At 41.0% G+C, this 27,527-nt stretch overlaps 1 protein-coding gene across 2 annotated transcripts in view; it reads right to left on the bottom strand.

The window, feature by feature from the left end:
* Nucleotides 1–11,184: 11,184 nt before the first annotated feature.
* The window catches only part of CCAR1 (cell division cycle and apoptosis regulator 1), a gene marked incomplete at both ends in the record, with an annotated part of 67,417 nt that continues 51,074 nt past the window's right edge, over nucleotides 11,185–27,527 (bottom strand). For both annotated transcript variants that reach the window (XM_080693774.1, XM_080693775.1), the window contains 7 exons: nucleotides 11,185–11,244; nucleotides 14,640–14,845; nucleotides 15,472–15,657; nucleotides 15,753–15,873; nucleotides 17,285–17,431; nucleotides 19,301–19,383; nucleotides 27,179–27,290. In XM_080693774.1, coding sequence (XP_080549900.1) covers nucleotides 11,185–11,244; nucleotides 14,640–14,845; nucleotides 15,472–15,657; nucleotides 15,753–15,873; nucleotides 17,285–17,431; nucleotides 19,301–19,383; nucleotides 27,179–27,290 — 915 coding nt within the window. The remainder of the gene's footprint in view (nucleotides 11,245–14,639; nucleotides 14,846–15,471; nucleotides 15,658–15,752; nucleotides 15,874–17,284; nucleotides 17,432–19,300; nucleotides 19,384–27,178; nucleotides 27,291–27,527) is intronic.

Raw genomic sequence — 27,527 nt, 5'->3', positions numbered from 1 at the left:
TCTGGTCTCAGCCTCCTGAATGCTGGGATTACAAGCGTGCGCCACCACGCCTGGCTTTAACAGACTATATGGTCTGTAAAGCTTTAAATATTTCCCCTCTGGTCCTGTACTGAAAAGGCTTACAGATCCTGTCGTAGGCCCTGTAGATGTGGTCACTATGTTACAGAGCAGAGCCAGGAATATGGGAGTATTAGGCACACAAGGTGGATCTCTTGGTCCCACCCAGCGGCTCCACATGCTGGATGCTGCTGGAAGAGCAGAGAAGTAGCAGCCGCTCTGTGTCCTCAGGCCAACATGCTGCGCTTGTGTGGTGGGGTATTATTTCTTTTTGGTGGTGGTATTGGATATTGAACCCAGGGGCATCCTACCTCTGATCTAGACCTCCAGCCCTAATAAATAAAATTTTTTATTCATTCATTCATTCATTCATTCATTCATTTGTGGTACTGAGGATTAAGTCCAGGGGCATTCTACCTCTGAGCTACGCCCCCCAACTCTATTTTATGTTCTTTAATTTTTTGTGGTACTGGAGATAAAACCTCCAAGCTACACTCCCAACCCAATTTTTTATTATTTATTTATAAATATTTTTGTGGTACTGAGGATGGAACCTAGGGGCATTCTACCTCCTAGCAACACCCCCAGCACTATTTTATTTTATTTATTTATTTTTGCGGTACTGGTGATAGAACCCAGGGGCACGCTACCTCAAGCTACAATCCCAGCCCAATTTTTTATTCTTTATTTTGAAACAGGGTCTCAGTGAATTGCAAAGAGCTTCACTAGTAGCTGAGGCTGTTTATGAACCATGATTCTGTCTTAGCCTCCCATCTGGGATTATAAGCGTGCACCACCACGCCTGGCTTTATTTTGAAACAGGGTGTCACTGAATTTCAAAGGACCTAACTAGCTGAGGCTGTCCGCGAATTGTGATCCTCCAGTTTCAGCCTCTCAAATGCTGGGATTACAAGCGTGTGCTACCATGCCCGCCTTTAATTAGTTAATTAATTAACAGTACTAGGGATGGAACCCAGGGGCATTCTACCCTACCTCTGAACTACACCTCCTGCCCTATTTTTCATTTTTTAATTTTGAAGAGGGTCTAAGTAGCTGAGGCTGTGCATGAACCTGCGATCCTGTCTCAGCCTCCCAGGTACTGGGATTAAAAGGATGCACCACAATGCCCAGCTTATTTTTATGCATTTATTTGGTGGTACTGGGGTTCCTGGGAGCCCTTTTACCTCTGGGCTACACTCCCAGACCTATTTTTACATTTTTATTTGGAAACAGGGTCTCTAAAGCCAGCGCGCACGGCTGGCTTCGAACCTGCGCGATCCTCCTGTCTCTGCCTCCCAAGCGCGGGGATTACAAGCGTGCGCCACCACGCCCGGCTCGCAGTTTATTTTTATTTTGAAACAGGGTCTTACTAGGTTGATGAGAGTCTTACTACATGCTGAAGCTGTAGGCAAATTTGCAATACTCCTGTCTCAGCCTCCTAAATACTGGGATTACAGGTGTGTGCCACCACACCCAGCACAATTTTTATTTTATTTATTTGTGGTACTGGGGATGGAACCTAGGGACATTTTACCTCTGAGCTACACCCCCAGCCCTATTTTTCAGTATTTTATTTACTTGAGGTACTGAGGATGGAATCTGGGGCATTCTACCTCTGGGCTATATCCCCAACCCTTTTTTTTATTCTTTATTTTTGATGGTACTGGGGGTGGAACACAGAGGCATTCTACCTTCAAACTACATTCCCAGACCTGTTTTCTATTTTATTTGGAAACAAGGTCTCACTAAGTTGCTGAGAGTCTCACTAAGTACCTGAGGCTGGCTTCGAACCTGCACAACCCTCCTGTCTCAGCCTCCCAAGTGCTGGGATTATAAGCATGTGCCACCACGCCTGCCTCAGAACACATTTGTGTATGTGTGTGTGTGAGTATGAAACACAGGGGCATTCTACCTCTGAGCTACACTCCCAGCCCTATTTTATTCTTTATTTTGAAGCAGGGTCTCACTAAGTTGCAGAGGGCCTAAATAGCCGAGGCTATCCTTGAATTTGCCATGCACCTGTCTCAGCCTCCAAAGTAATGGGATTACATACCCTGCTATTTTTTCTTTTGACAGGGGCTCACTAATTTCTCCTACTGGCCTTCAACTTGCAATCCTCCTGTCTCAGCATCCCAAATACCAGGATTCTAGGCCTGTACCACTGTGCCCAGCCCAAAACAGATTCTTATAGTGATGGCTAGTTGGTTATCTTCTGGAAATAGCTCAAAGGTTAAACATTTATCTTTTTTTGGGGGGGGGTGCTAGAGATTGAACTCTGAGGCATTCTATCTCTGAGCTACACCCCCAGCCCCTATTATTATTATTATTTTTAATTTTGAAGCAGGATCTAAGTTTCTGAGGGCCTCACTAAGGCTGTCCTTAAACCTGTGATCCTCCGGTCTCAGCCTCCCAAGTACTGGTATTACAAGTGTGTCCCACCACACCCATTTTAAACATTTATCTTGAAGAAACATTTTTGTTTTGGTGGTACTGGGGTTCCTGGAAACCCTTCTACTTCCGGCTACACTCCCAGACCTTTTTTATACTTTTTTATTTGGAAACAGGGTCTCTTCAGCCAGCACGGCTGACTTCAAACCTGCGCGATCCTCCTGTCTCCGCCTCCCAAGTGTGGGGATTACAAGTGTGCGCCACCATTCCAGGCTGAAGAAACATTTTTTTTTTTTTTAAACTGAATCCAGTGGCATTCTACTTCTGAGTTATACCTCAGATCTTCACCTCCAGCCCTATTTAGTTAGGGGTCTTACTATGTTGATGAAAGTCTCATTAGTTGCTGAGGATTGCCCTGCAATCCTCTTGACTCATCCTCCCTAGTACTGAGATTACAAGTGTGCCCATCATGCTCAGCTCTGAGAAACATTTTTAATAGCCAGGTGAAGATCTCCTGAAATTTTAGAACTGGAAAAATCCCTGGGATAAGTAACAGATGGCTCTTGGGAAATTACATAAGTGTAGCCCAAAGCTAGTACTTTATGCCTTACAAAAGAATGATTCAAAGTAGGTTTTCCTTTAATTAAACATTTATGTTTTAGCTAGAAACAGCAAATGGTCTTTGTGTGGCCAGATCTACGCACTGAGGAAAAACCTCAAATGATTATTAAATATTAATTTTTTAATGTTAAAAGTAGACTTTATCCTTTCCCTGCCTAAAGAAAATAAAAGAGGTAGCAATAACAATAACCTGCACTTACAAATGCATTTGTGTGTGTGTGTTGGGGGGGTACTGGGGATGGAACCCAGAGTCCAAATAATGGGACCCTAACCCAGAACCCTTGATTCAGATATTGTGGGGGTGGGGTCCAGCTATTTATCAACAAACCTTCTTGATGATTCAGATGGATACTAGTTTAAGAACCACTGCCTTCAAACAGGCATAATATTCATACTCTGTAAGTAATGGTATGAAATAAGATGAATCAGTGACTTAAGTAGTACCCAGTACCCATCTTATCTGACACAATATGCCCTCTATACACACAAGAAAAACTAAGTATATAATTTATCAATGAGACTTTGTTTCAAAACAAGAATAAAATAGGGCTGGGGACATAGCTTGGTAGAATGTGCCTGGGTTCCCCAGACCCCACACATACAAAAAATAAAAATTAGGTCAAGAGTATTCTAGAAGCAGGGCATGGTGATACATGCCTATAGTTAATCATAGTACTTGGGAGGCTGAGACAAGAGAGTCACGGTTCAAGGACAGTATCAGCAATTTATTGAGGCCTCAATAACTTTATGAGACCTTGTTTCCAAATAATAAAACAGTCTGTTTCCAAATAATAAAATAAGAGTCCAGTATGGTGGTGCAAATTTGTAATCCCAGTACTTGGGAGGCTGAAAAAGGATCACAGGTTCAAAGCCAACCTCAGAAATTTAGTGAGGCCCTCCACAACTTTATGAGACTGTTTCAAAATTTAAAAATGAGGTTGGGAAGCCAGTATGGTGGAACACGCTTATAATCCCTGTGCTTGGGAGGCTGAGACAGGAGGTTCGCACATGTTTGAAGCCTGCCTCAGCTACTCAGACTCTCAGCAATTTAGTGAGACCCTGTTTCCAAATAAAATATAAAAAAATAGGTCTGGGAGTATAGCCCAGAGGTAGATTCTAGGTTCCACCCATAGTACCACCAAAAAAAAAAAAAAAAAAAAAAATTGGAGCTGGGAGTCAAGCGTGGTGGCGCACACTTGTAATCCCAGCATTTGGGAGGCTGAGACCAGAAGATTGTGGTTCACGGAGAGCCTCAGCTACTTAGTGAGGCCCTTTGTAACTCAGTGAGACCCAGTTTCAAAATAAATAAGCTGGGCGTGGTGGCGCACGCTTGTAATCCCTGCGCTTGGGAGGCAGAGACAGGAGGATCGCGCAGGTTCGAAGCCAGCCGCGCGCGCTGGCTTAGGAGACCCTGTTTCCAAATAAAAATGTAAAAATAGGTCTGGGAGTGTAGCCCGGAGGTAGAAGGGCTTCCAGGAACTCCAGTACCACCAAAACATAAAAATAAAAAAATAAAGAATAAAAAATGTTTGGGGGTGTAGCTCAGAGTAAGAATGCCCCTGGGTTCCATACACACACACACACACACACACACACACACACACACACGAATGAAAAAAAAGCTCAGAGGTAGAATTTTAGTACCACAGACAAAAAAAATAAAAGGTACAATTTTCACTATGGCAGAAATCCCTGTTTTTTTCTTTTTTTGTGTGTGGTACTGGGGATGTAACTCAGGGGCCTTCTACCTCCGAGTTATAGCCCCGACCTATTTTATATTTTATTTGGAAACAGGGTATAAGTTACTGAGAGCCTCACTAAGTGGCTGAGGCTGGCTTGAACCTGTGCAATCCTCCTGTCTTAGCCTCCCAAGTACTGGAATTACAAAGCGTGAGGCACCAAGCCCGGCTCAGAAATCCCTGTTTATCTCTTTGATTTCAGCTACAGCTTGTTGGCCCACAGGACTAAGACACTTGAAAATTTCCCCTCAACTGAGAAACAGAAAAGAAAGAATTCTCAGCATTTTCAAGTGTCTCTGGTCTACAGACCTGTGTTCAAATTAATTTTACAGCTAAAGAAAGAATTTAAAAATTTATTTATTTATTTAGGTGGTACTGGGAGTGGAACACAGGGGCTTTCTACCTCTGGGCTATACTCCCAGACCTATTTTCTATTTTATTTGGAAACAGGGTCTCACTAAGTTGCTGAGAGCCTGAGTAGCTGAGGCTGGCTTTGAACCTGCGCGATCCTCCTGTCTCAGCCTCTCAAGCGCAGGGATTACAAACATGCATCACCACGCCCGTCTTAAAAGCATCTTTAGGTCTCTTCCTGAGTACATCTCTGGTAAAAGTCCTAAGTGTGGCTCCTAAGCAAAGTTATAAACGATATCCTAGGTACTCTCAACATTTGAAGAAAGAATAGCACAAAGGCACACAATTGCTGATAGGTTATTTTATTTTTTTTGTGGTACTGGGGATGAAACCCAGGGGCATTCTATTGCTGAGCTATACCCCTAACCCCACTTTTTATTCTGTATTTTGAAAACAGGGTCTAAGGCCGGGCGTGGTGGCGCACGCTTGTAATCCCCGCGCTTGGGAGGCAGAGACAGGAGGATCGCGCAGGTTCGAAGCCAGCCGTGCGCGCTGGCTTAGGAGACCCTGTTTCCAAATAAAAATGTAAAAATAGGTCTGGGAGTGTAGCCCGGAGGTAGAAGGGCTTCCAGGAACCCCAGTACCACCAAAAAAAAAAAAAAAAAAAGAAAAAAAGAAAACAGGGTCTAAGTTGCTGAGAGCCTCACTAAGTAGTTGTGGCTGGCTTTGAACCTGTGTGATCCTCCTGTCTCAGCCTCCCAAATGCTGGGATTATAAGTGTTTGCCACCACACCCGTCTGAGAAATTGCTTTTTGAGGAATTACAATTAATGACTACTATTTAGGTCCCATTCTGCTAAACACACAAAGACAAGGTGCAAAGAGCCTTGGGTTGTTGCCGTTTTTGTTTGAGACAGGAATCTTACTATGTTACTTAGGCTGTGTTCAAACTCTCTTGTTAAACTCTGTGTAAGGTGGCATGACTGTAATCCTAGCTATTTGGGAAGCTGAGGCAGGAGTATTGCAAGTTTCAGGCCAGTTAGGGCAACTCAGTTATATCCTGTCTCAAAATGAACAAAAAGGCCTGGCATGGTGACACATGCCTGTAATTCCAGGACTTAGGAGGCTGAGACAGGAGGATTGCAGGATAATCAAAGACAATTGAGGATTGAGGACAGCCTCAGTAAGTACTGAGACTCTCATTAACCATTAACCTAGCAAGTCCCTGTTTTTTTATTTTGGTAGTGGATGTTAAACGCAGAGACAGTCTGCCTCTGAGCTACATCCTCAGCCTGTTTTTTTTTTTTTTTTTAATTTCTCTTTTGATCACAGGGTTTCAGTAGGTTGCTGAGAAGCTCACTAAATTGCTGAGGTTGGGTTTGAACCTGTAATCCTTCTGTCTTAGTCTCCCAAGAACTGGGATTATAAATGTTGCCACCATGCATGGAGAGACAGTTTAGTTTCTTTCTTTTTTTGGCAGGTCTGGGGATGGAACCCAGAAGCATTTGACCTCCGAGCTACACTCCCTGCCCAATTTTTTATTCTTTATTTTGAAACGGTCTCATTGAGTTGAGGAAGGCCTAAGTAGCTGAGGCTGTCTGCAAACCATGATCCTCTGGTCTCAGCCTCCCAAATGCTGGGATTACAAGCATGCGCCACCACACTCGGCTGAGACAGTTTCAAAATAAAAATAAAATAGGGCTAGGGTATAGTTTGGAAGTAGAATGCCCCTGGGTTCAATCTTCTGTATCAAGAGTCCCTGTTTTATTTACTTATTTATTTATTTAGTGGTACTAGGGATGGAATCTAGGGGCAGTGTATCTCCTAATGAGAACCCCAAGCCTATTTTTTATTCTTTATTTTGAAACAGGGTCTCACCGAGTTGCAAAGGGCCTCACTAGCTAAGGCTGTCCATGAACCGTGATCCTCCTGTCTCAGCCTTCCATATGCTGGGATTGCAAGCATGCATCACCACGCCCAGCCAAAACTCTGTTTTAAAATAGTAAATAAAATAAGGCTGGGAGTATAGGTCAGAGGTAGAACGAAACTGGGTTCAATCTCCAGGACCAAAAAAAGGGGTGGGGATATAGCTCAGTGGTGTAGCACTTGCATAGAAGCGCAAAGCCCTCGTTTTTTTTTTTTTTTTTTTTTTTTTATTTATTTATTTATTTTTTTTGGTGGTACTGGGGTTCCTGGAAGCCCTTCTTCCTCCGGGCTACACTCCCAGTCCTATTTTATATTTTTGAAACAGGGTCTCTTACACCAGCACGGCTGGCTTCGAACCTGCGCGATCCTCCTGTCTCCGCCTCCCAAGCGCGGGGATTACAAGCGTGCGCCACCACGCCCGGCTTCAAAGCCCTCGTTTTAATCCACGGTACCACTTTATTTTTGGCGGTCCTAAGAACAGAACCCAGGGGCCTTCTACCTCTGAGCCATTCTCTACATTCCCCTTTTTATTTCTTGTCGGGGCCCACTCGGCTGGACTGAGATGGCACCCAGGCTTGTAGCCAGCGTGGATTCAAGATGGCGCCTAGGCTTGCAGCCAAGTCATGAGACTCACAAGATGGACGTCTCCTTGAGCATGCGCAGTGTGCCATGCTACGTGCCTGCAGAATGATCAGTGACGCAAAGCCTCATGCTACCACCAGCCTGCCTAAGAGAGAGTCAGAAGTGTGCATGCCCTAGCTGTGGGAAGCTTGGGGTTGGTAGGGAATAGAGGGAGGGATTATGATGCTGATATATATTGTGCTTGTTGTATGCATTGTCAGACATATTAGATATATTATTGAGACATATTAAGGATCCATTAAAGAAGAATTCATATTTCAGCTGAAGAGGTGTCTGTGTCGTTCTCTAAGCCCCTGCGGATCAGAGTCTTAGGGGATGATAATTTCTTACTTTGAAAAAGGGTCTTACTAGGTTGCTGAGACTGGTCTTATTTTTCCTCGTGAAATTGGGACTGAACCCAGGGACATTCTACATTTAAGCTACACTCCCAGCCCTATTTTTTATTCTTTATTACTTTTTTTATGGTACCAAGGATGGAACCCAGGGGCCTTCTACCTCCATGCTACACATCCAGACTTATATTTTATTTGGAAACAGGGTCTAAGTTGCTGAGAGCCTCAGTAAGCTGCTGAGGCTGGCTTCGAACCTGCGATCCTCCTGTCTCAGCCTCCCATGTACTGGGATTACAAGCATGCACCACCATGCCTGGCTCTTAATCTTTATTTTGAAACAGGGTCTAAGTTGCAGAGGGCCTCACTAAGTTGCTGAGACTGGCCAAAAACCTGCCATCCTCCAGTCTCAGCCTCCCAAATCCTGGAATTACAAGAGTGCACCACCATATGCAGCTCTTCCCAGAGTACTACTTTTTCTTTTTTTTTTTTTTGGAGGGTATTATGGATTGAACCCAGAGATATTCTATCTCCAAGCTAAACTCCCAGCAGTACTTTATTCTTATTTTGAAATGGTCACCCAGGCATGATGGTGAACACTTATAATCCCAGTACTTGGGAGGCTGAGACAGGAAGATCACAGATTCAAATCCAACTTTAGCAGATTAGTGAGCTTCTTATTTGGAAACAGGGTCTCATTAGGTTGCTGAGAATCTTGCTTAGATGCCAAGGCTGGCTTTGAACCTGAGATCCTCCTGTCTCAGCCTCCCAACTACTGGGATTACAAGTGTGCACTATTATGCCTGGCTTCCTGTACCAATTTAAAAAACAAAGCCAGGTGAGTATGGTGGCCCACACTTGTAATCCCAGCATTTGGGAGGCTGAGACAGGAGGACTGCGGTTCGCAGACAGCCTCAGCTACTACTTAGTGAGGCCCTTTGCAACTCAGTGAAACCCTGTTTCAAAATAAAGAATAAAAAATGGGGCTGGGGGCATAGCTTGGAGGTAGAATGCCCCTCAGTTCAATCCCCAGTACCACAAAAATAAATAAATACAAATAAAAATCAAAGCTCAAGCTGGGCATGGCGGCAAATGCTTGCAATCCCAGCATCTGGGAAGCTGAGCCAGAAGGATCGTGGTTTGAGGACAGCCTCAACTACTTAGTGAGGCCCTTTGCAACTCAGTTGAGACCCTATTTCAAAATAAAGAAAAGCCAGGCATGGTGGCGCATGCTTGTAATCCCAGCATTTGAGAGGATGAGACAGGAGGATCGCATGGGTTCGAAGCCAGCCTCAGCTACTTAGTGAGGCCCTCTACAACTCAGTAAGACCCTGTTTCAAAATAAAAAATAGGGCTGGGATTGTAGCTTGGAAGTACAATGCCCCCGGGCTCAATCCCCAGTTATGCAAAACAAACAAACAAACAAACAAACAAACAAACAAAACCTATAATCTGTGTTGGTGTATAGGTCATTGGTCAAATGCTTGTCTAGCATGTGGAAGGCCCAGGGATCAATCTCTAGTACCCAAAAAACCCTTATAATGTTCTCATCTCCCTTTAGAGATGGGGAAGCATTTACAAAGTAAAAATATAATTACAGATCGATCAGTAATCAGACCTTAGAAAGGTTCAACAAGACTAAGAGAAGACATCCATTTAATACAAAAAGGAATCTGAAAGAATTCGAGGTGTTTTAATCCAGCTCTTAAAAGAGCTACATGGATTCCATTTAGTTAACTCACATGTAACATGGCACTTCAGTCTCATATCCACCTATTTAGAACACCTAGCAATTATCCTATCAAGACAAAATAATATAAAGTATATGACAGCAAAACATCCCATTAAGAGTTTTTAAGTATATATAAAAAAACTAAACCATCTGCTACAAATTCAATTAAGTTTTCACTAGTATAATTCAAAAGACAAAATGTAATTTTGTCCTATACACTTTTGAAAGTAGGGTTTCTCAAACTGGGCACTATTTGCATTTTGGGCTAAACAATTCCTTATTGTGGGAAATTCCCATGCACCTTCCTTAGCTTCTACAAATTAGATGCCAATAGCACTCCACCCAATTGTATGCCTAAAAAAATCTCTAGACAGCTCAGTGGTAGTGTGTTTGTCTAGCATGTGCAAGGCCCTGGGTTCAATTCCTAGCACCAAAAAAAAAAAGAAAAAAGAAAAAAATCTCTAGACATTGCTAAGTATTCTCTGTGGGGTAAATTCACCCCACTGAGAACCACTGTGGTAGAGTACATTTCCTTCTTTTTCCACTCAACAGTTAACCAACTCTTAAGCATCCGCTAAAATTCTGAAGTACACAGATTAATAAAAAATTATTTTTAATTAAAGAAGATTCAACTTAAGGCATCATACTGACATCTACTGGCTTGATACTAAACTGTACATTTGAAATACACTGCATTTCTGCATTTTTTAAAACCTCAAAATTAAAAGTAATAGAGGTGCTATCCTAGGAAAGTAGAACAATTAATTGAAAGCAGTAACATTAACATCAGGACTATTAGTTTTCTGTAAAGCCTAACAAATATAATAACACCAGTTTTCTATTGCTTTTTTATTTGTTACACTGTCTTTTGAATGAACTGGATTTTTTAATAAATGCTTTTAGACTGGTAAATAGAGGGAATTTTTGGTGGAGAGTAAAAAAATTTCTGGCCCAAAACACTTGCAAAAATTAAGCAGCATGCTATTTTATGATTTATAGCAAAAGTTTAAAAGATGAACTACAAAATTAAAAGGCTAATTATAATTCCATAAATAAAAAATAAAAAATTTCTAGGCATTTTAATAAAAGGCATTTGGTAATTAAATACTATTGTCAATTAAATTGATGAACTTTATTGGGGTTAAAACTATAACAAAGTTCATCCTAAAACATTTTGCAATGCAAAATTACTTCACTCAAGGAGTGTTTAATAATTTGAATGCTAGAAATTACAAGCAAGTTTCAAAGGCAGTTGCACATTCATAAAACTTTATACATCATTTGAACTAACAGAATTTATACTACTAAAATCAAACATGCATCACTTTCAAACATTCTTGTATCGTGATTTAATATATTACAGTATTTAACATCATTTCGCATCAATACATGGATTTTTATCATACACTTGCACCGTTTTCCTTGGACTTCTGATCTTTGTCTTCATTCTTTATATTATCCTACAAAACAATAGATAAAAAGGTACATTTTATTAGATTCTCTTTTTTTGCAGTACTATGGACTAAACCCACCCAGGGGCTGCTCTACTAATGAATTATTTAACCAGCCATTTTTGTTTTTAAATTTGAGAGTCTCATTAAGTTATCCAAGCTGTCCTTAACTTGTGATCCTCCTGACTCAGTTTACAAAGTCACTGGGATTATAGGGTATACCATCATAACCAGCTATTAGATTCTCTTAACTGCTACTAGGAATTTAGACTGTAATTTTTTTTTTTTTTTTTTTTTAGGTACTAGGGATTAAACCCAGGGGTATTCAACCTCCAAGCTCCACCCTCAGCCCTATTTTTTATTCAGGGCCTCACTAAGTTGTGGAGGGCCTAAGTATCTGAGTCTGGCCTTGAATCTGAGATCATTCTGTCTCAGCCTCCCCAGTACTGGGATTACAAGAATATAACATCCTGCCCGGCTTTGTTTAATGGTATTTTTAAAAAAATTTAGTGATAAAGAATATATATAAAAAAATTTTTTTTTTTTTTTTAAATTTTGGTGGCACTGGTGGTGGAACCCAGAGGCTTTCTACCTCTGGGCTACACTCCCAGACCTATTTTATATTTTATTTAGAAACAGGGTCTCACTAAGTTGCTGAGAGCCTCACTAAGTAGCTGCAGCTGGCTTTGAATCTGTGAGATCCTTCTGTCTCAGCCTCCCAAGCGCAGGGATTACAAGCATGTGCCACCACGCCCAGTTTATATTATTTTTTGTGATATTGGAGAATGAACCCAAGAGACATTCTACTGTTTTTTTACAGCACAGGGGATGAAATCCAGGGGCATTCTACCTCCTAGATACCCCCAGCTCTATTTTTTATTCTTAACTTTAGGGTTTTCTTTTTTTTTAAGGTAATGAAGATGGAACATAGGAGCATTCTACCTCTGAGCTATACCGCCATCCCTATTTTTTATTCTTTATTTTGAAACAGTGTCTTACTGAGTTGCAAAGGGCCTAAGTAGCCGAGGCTGCCCTCAAACTGCAATCCTCCTTTTTCAGCCTCCTAAATGCTGCGATTACAAGCATGTGCCACAAAGCCCAGCTTCTCAGAGGCATTCTACTTCTGAGCTACACCCAGCTCTATTTTATTTTTTAATTTTTATTTTGGTTTTTATGTTTTTTATATGTATGTATGTCTCTGTGTATGTGGTACTGTGGACTGAACCCAGGTGGGGGCATTTTACCTCTGAGCCCCCAGGCCTATTTTTTTTTCTTTTTTCTTTTTGTGGTACTAGAGATGGAACCCAGGGGCCATCTACCTCCGGGCTACACTCCCAGACCTATTTTATATTTTATTTGGAAACAGGATCTCTTAAACCAGCTGAGGCTGGCTTCAAACCTGCGTGATCCTCCTGTCTCAGCCTCCCAAGCGCAAGGATTATAAGTGTGCACCACTACGCCCAGCCTGTTTTATTCTTTTTTTTTTTTTTCTTTTCTTTTCCAAGTCTAGGGATAGAATCCAGCGGTATTTGACTTTCGAGCTACACCCCCTGTCCTATTTTTTATTCTTTATTTTGAAATAGGGTCTCACTGAGGGACTCATTAAGTAGTAGAGGCTGTCTGCAAACCATGATCCTCCAGTATCAGCCTCCTGAATGCTGGGATTACAATTGTGAGCCACCATGCCCAGCCTATTCTTTATTTTGAAACATGGTCTTACTAAGTTGTGGAGGGCCTTACCAAGTTACTGAGGCTGGCCACAAACATGCCAATCCTCCTGTCTCAGCCTCCCAAGTACTAGGATACAAGCCACCATGCCTTGCTTCACTTTTTATTTTAAAATAGAGACTCACTAATTTGTGGAGGGCCTTGCTAAGTTGCTGAAGTTGGCATTGAACTATGATCCTCCTGTCTCAGCCTTCTAACCAATTTAATAAATCCTCTTTTTTTGTGTGGTAGTAGGGATTGAACCTTGAGGCATTCTAACTCTGAGCAATAACCCTATCCCTTTCTTATTTTTTGTTTTTTGTTTTTTCGTGGTGCTGAAGATGAAACCCAGGAGCTTTCTACTCCCAGACCCATTTTACATTTTATTTGGAAACAGGGTCTCACTAAGTTGCTGAGAGCCTAAGTAGCTAAGGCTAGCTTCGAATCTGTGCGATCCTCCTGTCTCAGCCTTCTAAGTGCGGGGATTATAAGCACAAGCTTGCGCCACCATGCCTGGCTTTATTATTTTTTTTAAATGGGATCTTGCTAGTATGCTGAAAGGCTTGCTAAATTGCTAAAGGCTGTTTTTTTCCTTTTGTTTTGTTTTTGCGGGTCTGGGGATGATACCCAGGGGCATTCAACCTCTGAGCTACACCTCCTGCCCTATTTTTTATTCTTTATTTTGAAACAGGGTCTCACTAAGTTGCAGAGAGCCTCACTAAGTAGCTGAGGCTGGCTTCGAACCTGTGCGACCCTCCTGTCTCAGCCTCCCAAGCGCAAGGTTTACAAGAGTACGCCACCACACCTGGCCAAGCGTACATTTTTCTAATGAACTATACGCTCAGCACACAATTTGTTTTAGAAAGAAATCTGTTCACAAAAATTTCGCTGAGCTGGGCGTAGTGGCGCAGACTTGTAATCCCCGCGATTGGGAGGCTGAGACAGGAGGATCGCACAGGTTCAAAGCCAGCCTCAGCTACTTGGTGAGGCTCTCAGCAACTTAGTGAGACCCTGTTTCCAAATATAGGTCTGGGAGTATACCGGAGGTAGAAAGGCTCCTGGGTTCCACCCACAGTACCAAACAAACAACAACAACAAAAACCCGCTGATATTCTATATGATTTTCAGGAAAAGATAAGCTTTTGGGAATTACTTTTGACCAATCTCAGGAAAAATAGAATGCTATCATTATTTCCTTCTAGAAAAAACTACAAAGAACATAATAAAATTAAAATACATTAAAAGTCAGGTATTAGCCGGGCGTGGTGGCGCACGCTTGTAATCCTCGCGCTTGGGAGGCGGAGACAGGAGGATCGCGCAGGTTCGAAGCCAGCCGTGCTGGCTTAAGAGACCCTGTTTCCAAATAAAAAATATAAAAATAGGTCTGGGAGTATAGCCCACAGGTAGAAAGGTTTCCAGGAACCCAGTACCACCAAAAAAAAAAAAAAGGTCGGGCATTGTGATGTACACTTGTAATCCCAGTACTTGGGAGACTGCTACGAGGACCTCAGGTTTATGGATAGCCTCAGCAAATATTGAGACTCTCATCAACTTAGTGAGACCCTGTTTCCAAATAAAAATAAAATAGGGGGTTATAGCTCTGAGGTAGAATTTCCCTAGGGCTAATCCCCAGGGACACACACACACACACACACCCCTATAAACTGAGAAAATGTTGAAGGTACAAAATTTCTAACCTTCTTGAGGACAGTGTGGATTTCATCCATTACGGTAGATAAGTTTCTGATTGTCTTATTTAGCTGGTTTTCAAACTGCAAATTCATGTTTTCTGAAACCTTTAAGTTTTCTTGTAACTGACTGAGGTCCTTTTTTACTTCTCTGAGTTCACCAGACAGGCTTTTGTTGGAATTCTCCAAATTTAATATGGTTTTTTCATCTTCATCTGTTAAGTAAAACACAAAACACATCAATTTTCTTTTACAGGTCTGGGGATTGACGCTAGGGGCATTCAACCTCTGAGCTATTCCCCCTGCCCTATTTTGTATTCTTTATTTTGAAACAGGGTCTCACTAAGGTGTGGAGGGCCTCACTAAGTAGCTGAGGCTGTCCGCGAACCTCGATCCTCCAGTCTCAGCCTCCTGAATGCTGGGATTACAAGAGTACGTCACCATGCCTGGCTCAAGTCACATCGCTTTAACTCCTAAAATTTCTAGTATAGCCTTCAAGTTAGAAATATTAAAGCTATGAAATTAACTTCAGTAGTTATATACAAAGAATGCTTCTTAGAACATCAAGTGAACCTGAGAACACATATGAATACTAAGATAATAACAAGATAAGTTTATGGCCTTTGACAGAAATGGAAAAAAGCAGAATTAAATATGCTGCTTAGATTAAACATGAAGTATGTCTATGTGTATAAACAAAATTTTATATATATAAATTTTATATATTTTATATATTTTATAATATGTATATGTATGTGTATGTGTGTATATATGTATGTATGTATGTATATATATATCCCAAAAGGTTTAGAAGTACTAACGTATTCATGGCATCTCTCACCTGTTTTCTCCTCTAATAACTGCAGCTTCTGCTCTACTTCAGCTCTTACTCTTTCACTCTTTTCCAATTTTTGCAAGAGGCTTCCCACATCTACCATTGCACCATTGTACACGATGAGTCCAACATTTTCTTCCACATCCTTTGATTCCTGTCTTATTGTTGGTGTTGGAAGTAGCAACCTATTTCCTATAATATAAACAATACCATATATTTTAACAAGATATTTTTCTCCTTTATCGAATAAATATTTATAAAAAAGTAAGATATCAATATACTCAAACCTAGCATATCTTCCTGCAATGACTCAGACTCTTCATGGTTTTCTTCATCTTTTGAGGTATCTGTTAATTTCCGATAAAAGCAAGACTCACGAAGCACAACTTTATTCAGAAGCTTCTTTACCTATAAGAGAAACCAGCAAACAAAGTAATAAGTTAAAAATTTTTTGATTCTCCTATAACAAATATGTTATAATTTTCACAAATGAACATCAATGGAAACTTTTTTAAATTATCCACTCCGACTCAAGTAAAGCAGCTATGCATTTATGTGTCATTTCTATAAATCTAATATCCAAGTTGTCAATTGAGAAATTGTTAAAAAATATATCATTGATACAAATACTAATACATACATTAAAATAAATGTATAAGGATACTTATTATGGGAGTTTATAATTCTAGACAATGAAAACCACCAGCAATAAAGAACAGTTAAGTAGATTATAGAATATTATGCAGTTATATAAAGTATGAAGTAGAGCCAGGTGTGGTGGCGCACGCTTGTAATCCCAGCACTTGGGAGGCTGAGACAGGAAGATCGCACAGTCAGTTCAAAGCCAGTCTTGGCTACTTAGGCTCTCAGCAACTTAGTGAAACCCTGTTTCCAAATAGAGTATAAAATAGGTCTGGGAGTATAGCCCGGAGTTCCACCCCAGTACTCCCCACCCCCACCCCCCACACACAAAAGTATAAAGTATCTAGGCATGGTGGCACACACCTATAATCCTAGTACTTGGGAGGCTGAGACAGGCCCCAGCAACTAGGGGAGACCCTGTTTCAAAGGGTTGTAGCTCAGTGGTAGAATGTCTTATTCCATTCCCAATACACACACACACACGAGACAGAGCCCTACTTTCATGGTAGAAAATCCCTGATATTTTGGTAAATTAAGCCTATCAACTGCAAAGAATAATTTCACGTCTTACTTATAAAAATTGAACTATCACATGAGTTTGTTAAAAAAAAAAAAAGCTAGATGGTTATATATTAGTCATAAGGAGAAGATAGGAAGCATCTTTAACTACATTTATTTTTTGTATCCTAACTTAGCAAAACCTTATCAAGGTTTTCCAAAATGTAGCAAGACACTATTTCAAAATACAAAAAATAAGCTGGGTGTGGTGGTGCATGCATGTAATCTCGATACTTGGGAGGCTGAGACCAGAAAACTACAGGTTTTCAGCCAGACTTAGCTACTTAGTAAGGCCTTCTACAACTTAGTGAGACCCTGATTCAAAATAAAGAATGAAATGGTAGGATTGGGTGTAGCTTGGAAGGTAGAATGATCTTGGTTTCAATCCCTGGTAAAACACACACACACACACACACACACACACACACACACACACACACACACACACAGCACAGACAGAGCTGGGGGTGTAGATTATAGGTAGAATGTCCCTGAGTTCAATCGTAGTAACACACACACACACACACACACACACACACACACACACACACACACACACACACGGTCAAAAAATACTTAATTAAAACAGCTTTCATTTTAAATTCACAAAAAAGGTTACCTGAGCCCGAGAAAGATGTAATCCAAGAGTATAGAGTATTTCTTCCAAGTCCTTTTCAAGAAGGTAACCACAATGGCTTTGATCAAAATAAACAAAGGCCATTAACAGATCCCTATTAATTGTGATCATCTGGGTTTTTTCTTTTTCCTAAAGAAAATGCAGAAGTAGAAGACATAGTATATATAATTTTACTACCACTAAAAAATGAGAAATTGAGAATGTTTCCATGACAGCAATAATCTTATCTTTATTTCATCCTAGCTGAAATAAGTTGATTTTAGCTGGGCGTGGTGGCGCACGCTTGTAATCCCAGCGCTTGCAAGGAGGCTGAGACAGGAGGATCACACAAGTTCCAAGCCAGCCTCAGCTACTTAGTGAGGCTCTCAGCAACTTAGTGAGACCCTGTTTCCAAATAAAGTATAAAATAGGTCTGGGAGTATAGCCCGGAGGTAGAAAAGTCCCTAGGTTCCACCCCTAGTACTGCAAAAACAAAACAAAACAAAAAAAATAAATAAAATAAGTTGATTTTGTATATAAATACGAATGGAAGAAAACCGATTTACAATGGTCATCTGACACAATTACCAAAAAAAAAATTAATGGAATTTTTTTAGTTGTAATAACTATATATTATATAGGAGAACTAATAAACTTCACAGCTGTGTTTTATTTAAAAATAAGTTTAAGTCCCAGGCACTGTGATGCACATTTGTAATCCCAGCATTTGGGAGGCTGAGAGAGGAGGATCACAGTTCTCAGACAGCCTCAGCTACTACTTAGTGAGGCCCTTTGGCAACTCAGTGAGACCTTGCTCCAAATAAAGAATAAAAAATAGTTTGTGGTGTCACTCAGAGATAGAATGCCCGTGGGATCCATCCCCAGTACTGTAAATAAATAAATAAATAAATAAATAAATAAAGCCATGCGTGGTGGCACACACTCCCCCCCAACCCCCCCAGTGGTACTGGGAATGGAATCCAGGGGCATTCAACCTCTGAGCTAAACCCTCGAACCACTTTTTTATTCTTTATTTTGAAATGGTCTCACTGAGTTGCAAAGAGCCTAAGTAACAGAGGCTATCTGTGAACCGTGATCCTCCTGTCTCAGTCTACCAAATGCTGGGAATACAAGACTGTACCACCACCCCCAAGTGGCCCACGCTTCTATTCCTAGTTCTTGGGAGGCTGAGACAGGAGGATCCGGGTTCACGACCAACCTCAGTGAGACCCTATTTCAAAATAAAAAATAAAGCCGGGCGTGGTGGCGCACGCTTATAATCCCAGCATTCGGGAGGCTGAGACAGGAGGAATGTGGTTGGCAAACAGCCTCAGCTACTTAGTGAGGCCCTGTTTCAAAATAAAGAATAAAAAATAGGGCAGGGGGTGTAGCTCGGAGGTCAAATGCCTCTGGGTTCCATTCCTAGACCTGCCAAAAAAAAAAGACAAAATAAAAAATAGCCAGCCTTGGTGGCACATATTTGTAATCGCAGGATTAAATCTGTAGGCTGACAGAGGAGGATCCGAGATTGAGTTAGTGACCAGCCTCAGCTACATAGTGAGGCATTTGAAACTGAGATACTGTTTCAAAATAAAGAATGAAGGCCCCAGCACTTGGGAGGGGGAGACAAGAAGATAGCATAAGTTCAAAGCCAGCCTCAGGTATTTAGTGAGGCTCTCAGCAAGTTAGTGAGACTGTTTCAAATAAAGTATAAAGCCTGGGAATATAGCCCAGAGGTAAAAAAGCCCCTAGGTTCTAGTCCCCAGTACCACGAAAGAAAGAAAGAAAGAAAGAAAGAAAGAAAGAAAGAAAGAAAGAAAGAAAGAAAGAAAGAATAAAAAATAGGGCTAGGTGTGTAGCTTGGAGGTAGAAAACCCCTGGGTTATATCCCCAGTACCGCACAAAAAACAACAACAACAACAACAACAACAGAAAAAAAATACAGGACTGAGGGTAGATATCAGAGGTAGATTGTCCCCTGGGTTCGATCTCTAGTACCACACACAAAACAAACAATACCTTATCTTTAGAAGGCCTCTCTTTGCAGTATCTGTTAATATCCCTTTTATCATCACGTTTATTCATTTCTTCCTCATCTCGATCTGTAAAATAATTTTAACAGCAGCAAAAACTCATTAATATATTTTCAATTATTGAAGAAGCCAAACCTATTGTTCCATTAAAGTTTCTAAATTATGAAATATCAGCGGGGAGTGGTGGCCCATGCTTGTAAACTCAGTATTCAGGAAGCTTCCAAAAAGGATCTCAGGTTCAAGGACAGCATCAGCTACTTAGTGACTCTGTTTCAAAATGAAGAAAGCTGAGCGTGGTGATGGCGCACGCTTCTAATTCCAGCATTAGGGAGGCTGAGACAGGAGGATCACGATTTTCAGAAAGCCTCAGCTACTTAGTGAGGCCCTCAGCAACTCAGTGAGACCCAGTTTCAAAATAAAGAATAAAAAATAGGGCAGGGGGTTTAGCTCAGAGGTTGAATGACCCTGAATTCCATCCCCACACCCACAAAAAAAAAAAAAAAAAAAAAAAAAGAGCTGGGGGTGTAGTGTAGTTCAGAATGCCCCTAGGTTCCATCCCCAGTTTTACAATAAATACATAAAATTATGAAATATCAAAGAAATGTATGAATAAATATAATATAGATGTTATAAGAAATAATTAGACAATATTAGAGAAATAAAAAAAAAATTTTTTTTGGTGGTGCTGGGGGTGGAACCCAGGATCTTTTCTATCTCCGGGATATACTACCAGACCTATTTTATATTTTATTTGAAAACAGGGTCTCACTAAGTTGCCAAGAGCCTCACTAAGTAGCTGAGGCTGGCTTCGAACCTGTGTGATCCTCCTGCCTCAGCCTCCCAGGCGCGGGGATTACAAGTGTGCGCCACCATGCCCAGCAGAAAGAAATTTTATTTGTTTATTTATTTATTTATTTATTTATTTATTTATTTATTTATTTATTTATTTATTTATTTATAGGTCTGGGCATGGAACCCAGGAGCATTTGACCTCCAAGCTACATCCCCCACCCTATTTTTTTTATTCTTTATTTTGAAGCAGGGCCTCACTAAGTTGCGGAAGGCCTCATTAAGTAGCTGAGGCTGTACATGAACCGCAATCCTCCAGTCTCAGCCTCCCAAATGCTGGGACTACAAGCATGACTACAAGCATGCACCACTACGCCTGGCAAAGAAAGAAATTTTTAAAGAAATTAAATGGGCTGGGCATGGTGACACACTTGTAATCCCAGCATTTGGGAGGCTAAGAGAGGAGGAATGTGTTTCACAAACAACCTCAGCTATGAAGAGAGGCCCTTTGCAATTCAGTGAGAACCTGTTTCAAAGTAAGTAATAAAATAAAATAAAAAAAAATAGGACTGGTGGTGCAGCTCAGAGGTAGAATGCCCCTAGGTTCCATCCCCAGTACCGCCAAAACAAAACAACACGAGAAACAGATTTTTTTCCTTTCCTTTTTTTTTTTTTTGCGGCACTGAGAATAGAAACCAGGGGTATTCCACCTCCAAGTTACACTTCTATTCTATTTTTTAGTCTTTTTTATTTTTTGAAACGGTCTCACTGAGTTGCAAAGGGCCTCACTAAGTACAAGCATGGGACACTCTGCCGGCCCCTTGAGATGTTGAAAATAGTTAAAATGAGACAGGCGTGGTGGTGCAGGCTTGTAATTCCAGCATTTGGCAGAGACAAAAGGATTTTGGTTTGGAGAGTCTTAGCTACTTAGTGAGGCCCTTTGCAACCCAGTGAGACTCTGTTTCAAAGTAAAGAATAAAAAAGAGAGCTAGGGATATAGCTCAGAGGAAGAATGCACCCTGGATTTCATCCTCAGTACCACACACAAAAATAATAATAATTAAAATGATCTAACACTGCTAATATCTAGATTTACTGACTCTAATACCCATAACAAAAATACGTACATTATTTATGAGTGTGTGTGCATATATATACACACACATATACATATATTTTTTTTCAGTACTGGGGATGGAATCCAGGGGCATTCTACCTCTGAGCTACACCCCCAGCCTATTTTATTCTTTATTTTGAAAAAGGATCTCACTGAGTTGCAAAGGGCCTGAGTAGCTGATGCTGTCCCCAAACCTGGATCCTCCTGTTTCAGCATCCCAAATGTAGGGATTACATGCGTGTACCACCCCACCCCACTATATATATATATATATATATATATATATATTTTGTGTGTGTGGTACTGGGGTTCCTGGAAGCCCTTCTACCTCGGGGCTACACTCCCAAACCTATTTTTACATTTTTATTTGGAAACAGGGTCTCCTAAGCCAGTGCACATGGCTGGCTTCGAACCTGCGCGATTCTCCTGTCTCTGCCTCCCAAACGCGGGGATTACAAGCGTGCGCCACCACGCCCGGCCCACAATTTATATTTTACTGAGGATGAAACCTAGGGCCTTTCTACCTCTGAGCTACAGCCCCTCCCCCACCTGTTTTAGTTTTTTATTTTTATTTATTTATTTTGCGCTACTGGGGGTGGACCCCAAGGGCTTCCTACCTCTGGGCCACACTCCCAGGCCTATTTTTTAATAATTTATTTGGAAACAGGGTCTCACTAAGTTGCTGAGATCCTCACTATGTAGATGAGGCTGGCTTCGAACCTGTGCGATCCTACTGTCTCAGCCTCCCAAGCGTGAGGATTGCAAGCGTGCGCCACCAAGCCTGGCTTAGATTTTTAAATTTTGAAACAGAGTCTAATTAAATTGATAAGGCTGGCCTCAAAGCTTTGATCTTTCTATATCAGCCTTCTAAGACAGGGAATACAAGTATAAGCATCCATACAAGACTTAATTTACTATTTAAATAAAAACAAGCCGGGTATGGTGGTGCACACTTGTAATCCCAGCTTTTGGGAGACTAAGACATAAGAATTGCGGTTCGTGGTCAACCTCAGCTACTACTTAATGAGGCCCTTTGCAACTCAAGGAGACCCTGTTTCCAAATAAAGAATAAAAAATAAGACTGAGGTTGTAGCTTGAATGTAGACTGTCCGCAGTACCACAAAACACAACACAACAACAACAACAACAACAAAAAGAGCCAGATGTGGCGGCCCCATACTTGTAATCCCCGTTCTTGTACTTGGGAGGCTTAGACAAGAAGATCGCAGGTTCACAGCCAGCTCAGTTACTTATTGAGGCCCTCTGTAACTCAGTGAGACCCTTTTTCAAAATAAAGAATAAAAAATAGGGCTGAAGGTATAACTCAGAGGTAGAATGTCCCTGGCTTCCATTCCCAGTACCGCAAGTAATAATAAAAAATGAAAAAGAAGGCTGAGACAGGAGTATTGTGCAGGTTTGAAGCCAGCCTCGGCTACTCCATGAGGCCCTTTGCAAATCAGTGACACCCTGTTTCAAGAATAAAAAAATAGGGCTAGAGGTGTTGTTGCTCAGAAGTAGAATGCCCCTGGGTTCCATCCCAGTACTGGGGAAAAAGAAAAAAAAAAAAAAAAAAAAAAAAAAAAAAAAAAAAAAAAAAAAGAAAGAAAGAAAGAAAGAAAGAAAGAAAGGAATGAAAAAAGCTAGGCATGGTAATTCCAGAATTTGGGAAGCTGAGAAAGGAGGATCACAATTTACAGACAGCGTCAGCTACTCAGTGAGGCCCTTTGCAACTCAGTGAAACGCTGTTTCAAAATAAAGAATAAGGCAGGATATAATTCCAGCATTTGGGAGGCTGAGACAGTAGGATCCAGATTTGCAGACAGTCTCAGCTACTTAATGAGGCCCTCTTCAACTCAGTGAGGTCTTGCTTCAAAATAAAGATAAAAAAAAAAAAAATAGGGCTGGGAGTGTAGCTCGGAAATAGAATGCTCCTGGGTTCCTAGTACTGAAGAAAAAGAAAAAAAAAATCAGGCTGGGGATGTAGCTTGGAGGAAGGCTTGAGGATGGAACCTTTTGGTTCCATCCCCAGTACCACACACACATAAAAGTCAGGTGTGGATGCTTGTAATCTCAGTACTTGGGAGGCTGAGAAAGGATTGCAGGTTTGAAGCCAGCCTCAGCAAATGAGTAAAATCTCAGCAAGACTCTGCCTCTTTTTTTTTTTTTTTTTTTTTTTTTGCGGATCTGAAACCCAGAGACATTCGATTTCCAAGCTATACCCTCTGTCCTATTTTTTATTCTTTTTTATTTTTATTTTTTGGTGGTACTGGGGTTCCTGGAAACCCTTCTACCTCCGGGCTACCCTCCCAGACCTATTTAATATTTTTATTTGGAAACAGGGTCTCTTAAGCCAGCGAGGCTGCCTTCGAACCTACGCGATCCTCCTGTCTCAGCCTCCCAAGTGCGGGGATTACAAGGGTGCGCCACCACGCCCAGCTAACTCTGCCTTCTCTTCAAAATAAAATATAAAATATGGCTAAGCAATAGCTCACAGACAGACCACCACTGGGTTCAACCCTTAGTAACACATCAAAATAACATACATATATACATATGACAGGAGGCTTACAGGTCCAAGCCCAGCCCCAGCAATTTAGTGAGATCTTCTTTCAAAATATAAAGGGCTCGAGCTGAGCATGGTGGCTCATGCTTGTAATCCCAGTACTTGGGAGGCTAAGACAGGAGGATCACACAGGTTCAAAGCCAGCCTCAGCTGCATAGTGAGGCTCTCAGCAGCTTAGTTAGACCCTGTTTCAAGATAAAATATAAAATAGGTCTGGGGGTATAGCCTGGAGTTAGAAAGCCCCTGGGTTCCATTCCTAGCACCACCAAAACAAAACAAAAAACAAAAAGGGCTGGAGTATATCTCAGAGTCCCCGAGTTCAATCCTCAATACCAAAAAACATTTACATATATAAATAAGCAGCAAATTGGAAACACCAGGCAAATAAAAAGAACTATAATTCTATCACTCTGTTTAGTTTTGCAGGTTATATTTATTTCTATTTAAGCGGAGTGCATGCCTGTAATCCTAGTAGTTGGGAGGCTGAGATAAGATCATAGGTTCAAGCCCAGCACGTGACAATCTGGTGAAACTTTTTTTTTTCTCCATGGTACTGGGGATTGAACACAGGGGCATTCTACCTTTGATTTACAACTCAAGCCATATTTTATTTTTTAGTTTGAAACAGGGTTTCACTAAGTTGCAGAGGGCCTTACTAAACTGCTAAGGGTGGACACAAACCTGCAATCTTGTCTCAGCCTCCCAATTATAGGGTATACAGTTGTGTGATAACATGCCCGGCTTAGTGAGACCCTCTTTCAAAAGAAAAGGGCTAAGCCAGGCATATTGGCGCATGCTTGTAATCCCTGCGCTTGAGAGGCTGAAATAGGAGGATTGCACAGTTTCAAAGCCAGTCTTAGCCACTTAGTGAGGCTCTCAGCAACTTAGTGAGACACTGTTTCCAAATAAAATATAAAAAAATAGGTCTGGGCCGGGTGTGGTGGCACACGCTTGTAATCCTCGCACTTGGGAGGCTGAGACAGGGGGATCGCACAGGTCTGAAGCCAGCCTCAGCTACTTAGTGAGACCCTGTTTCCAAATAAAATATAAAATAGGTCTGGGAGTATAGCCTGGAGGTAGAAAGCCTCTGGGTTCCACACCCAGTACCACCAAAAACAAAAAAAACAAAAACAAAAAAAACACCCACAACCCACAAAACCAACAAACAAAAGAAAAGGGCTAGAGGTGTAGTTCAGTGATAGAATACTACTGGGTTCAATCACCAGTTATCAACACCAGTCCAGTTTATTTTTATTTGGAAACAGGGTCTTGTTAGGTTAATGAGCAAGCCTCACTACTAGCTGAGGCTGTCTTCAAACATGTAATCTCCTGTCTCAGCCTCCCAAGTACTGCAATTAAAGGCATGGGCTAACATGCCCAGCTATTAATATATTATAATGTATGAATATTTGGTTAGTATCAATTTCATATAGCTGGTGACAAGTGATCTGATTCTGAATATGTTTTTAAAGATAACATAACTTTACCATAGATTAAAAGTTATATACAACAGAAAGAAGTCAAGGATAACTCCTGGGTTGTATCCTGAGGAACTAGAAAGATGAATGTGCAATCAAATGAGCTAGAGAAGGTTTAGGATGGAAGACCTATTTGTTTTCTTTAGGGGAAGGAGGTAGAGAGTAAGAGTTCAGTTTGGTTTGGTTTTTGTATTAGGAATTAAACCCAGAGGTATTCTACCTCTGAGTTGCAACCCAGCCCCCACCCCCTTTTAATTTTGAAACAGCTTTACTAGGGCACTGAGAATCTCACTACATTGCTGAGGCTGTCCTTGATCTTGCAATCCACCTGTCTCAGCCTCCCAAATACTGGGAATACAGGCATGAGCTTGCCTGGCTAGTTCAGTTTTAGACATGTTGGTTTTGAAATGTCAGATAACTGTTGAGTGGAGATATCAAGCAGACAGCTTAAAATGGGAAACTGAAGTCAGGAGGATCACAGGTTCGCTGTCAGCCAGCCTCAAAAACTTAATGAGACCCTGTTTCAAAATAAGACAAAGTAGCCGGGCGTGGTGGCGCACGCTTTTAATCCCCGCACTTGGGAGGCAGAGACAGGAGGATCGCGCAGGTTCGAAGCCAGCCGCGCGCGCTGGCTTATGAGACCCTGTTTCCAAATAAAAAAGTATAAAAAATAGGTCTGGGAGTGTAGCCCGGAGGTAGAAGGGCTTCCAGGAACCCCAGTACCACCAAAAATAAATAAATAAATAAATAAATAAATAAATAAATAAATAAATAAGACAAAGTAGCCAGGCATGGTGGTACATGACTGAAATCCCAGTACTTGGGAGGCCGATAGGAAAAGCACAGGCTTAAGGATAGCCTCAGCAACATAGTAAGAATCTCTAGTGAGACCCAGTTTCAAAAAAAAAAAAAAAAAATCAAGTGGGCGTAGAGCTCAGAGTTGGAATGCTCCTGACTTCCTTAATCCCCAGTACCCCCCAACCCCCTCCCCACATGAACAGACAAAATCTGGTCTGGTGGCGCAGGCCTGTAATCCCAGTCAGTACTGGGGAAACTGAGAAAGGAGGATCACAGATATATGGATAGCCTCAGCAATGTAGAGAAACTAAGCAACTTACAGAGACTGTTTCAAAGAAAAAATAAAATCAGACTTGGGGTATAGCTTGGATAACTGCCCCTGGGTTCAATCTCCAATACCACAAACAAACAAACAAGAGAAGTCAATTAAAGGCTAAAAGCAAATATTCTGACATAATACAAAACAATGAAATGACACTTCAGTGATTTAACTACAACAGTGATAAAGAAAACATGGCTATAAAAAGGGGTAAGTCCAAAACTTTGGGTATGGTGGTACACATTTGTAACACCAGTACTTGGGAGGCTGAGAAAGGAAGATCACAGGTCCAAGGCCAGCCTTAGCAAGTAGTGAGCCTCTCATCAACCTATTGAGACTGTTTCAAAAGAAAAACAAAATGAGTAACTTATTTTCAAGATACTCTACTACATCTCTCTGATGTAGTGCTTTTACTCTGTCCATTTGCCTTTGTAATAATAAAATTGCTTAAGCTTACAGCAGAAGAGTTCTTGCTATTCTTTTCTGAAACAGCTAAGAACAAGAACCCGCAGGTAAAATCGCTTAAACTTACAAAAAGAAAAAAATTATAAAGAGAAAAAAAATGTGGCTTGGGGTGTACCTCAGAGGTACAATGCCCCTGGTTTCAATCCCCAGGAGCGCGCGCGCGCGCGCGCACACACACACACACACACACACACACACACAAAAAAAAAAAACATATTTTTACTAGAAAATACATTTTATTTAATATAAAAAAAATTAAAGTTACCAAGTTTCAGTAATACAGTTACCAAGAACAACATTTTTCAACTCTAAGGAGAAATAAATATGAATCATACCATCTTCTTCATCCTCAGCTTCTTCTGCTTCCATTGGGTCATATTCATCTTGATTATTATCTTCTTCAGTTTCATCATCGTCTTTAGAATCATCTTTTCTTTTATCGTCTTTCTGTAATTTAAAATGCCTTATGACTAAGCCCATTAAATTTATATACTTAAAATGGCTTCAACTTAAATGTTTTTTTTTTTTTTTTTGCAGTACTGGGGATGGAACCCAGGCGCATTCTACCTTTGAGCTAAACCCCCAGCCCTATTTTTTTATACTTTATTTTGAAACAGGGTCTCACTGAGAGTTGCAAAGGGCCTCATTAAGTAGTTGAGGCTGTCTGTGAATTACGATCCTCCT

Source organism: Muscardinus avellanarius, assembly GCF_963383645.1.
Source record: "Muscardinus avellanarius genome assembly, chromosome: 4".
Taxonomy (NCBI): domain Eukaryota; kingdom Metazoa; phylum Chordata; class Mammalia; order Rodentia; family Gliridae; genus Muscardinus; species Muscardinus avellanarius.
Note: the sequence above shows the minus strand (reverse complement) of the source record. Positions and strands in the feature narration are given on the sequence as shown.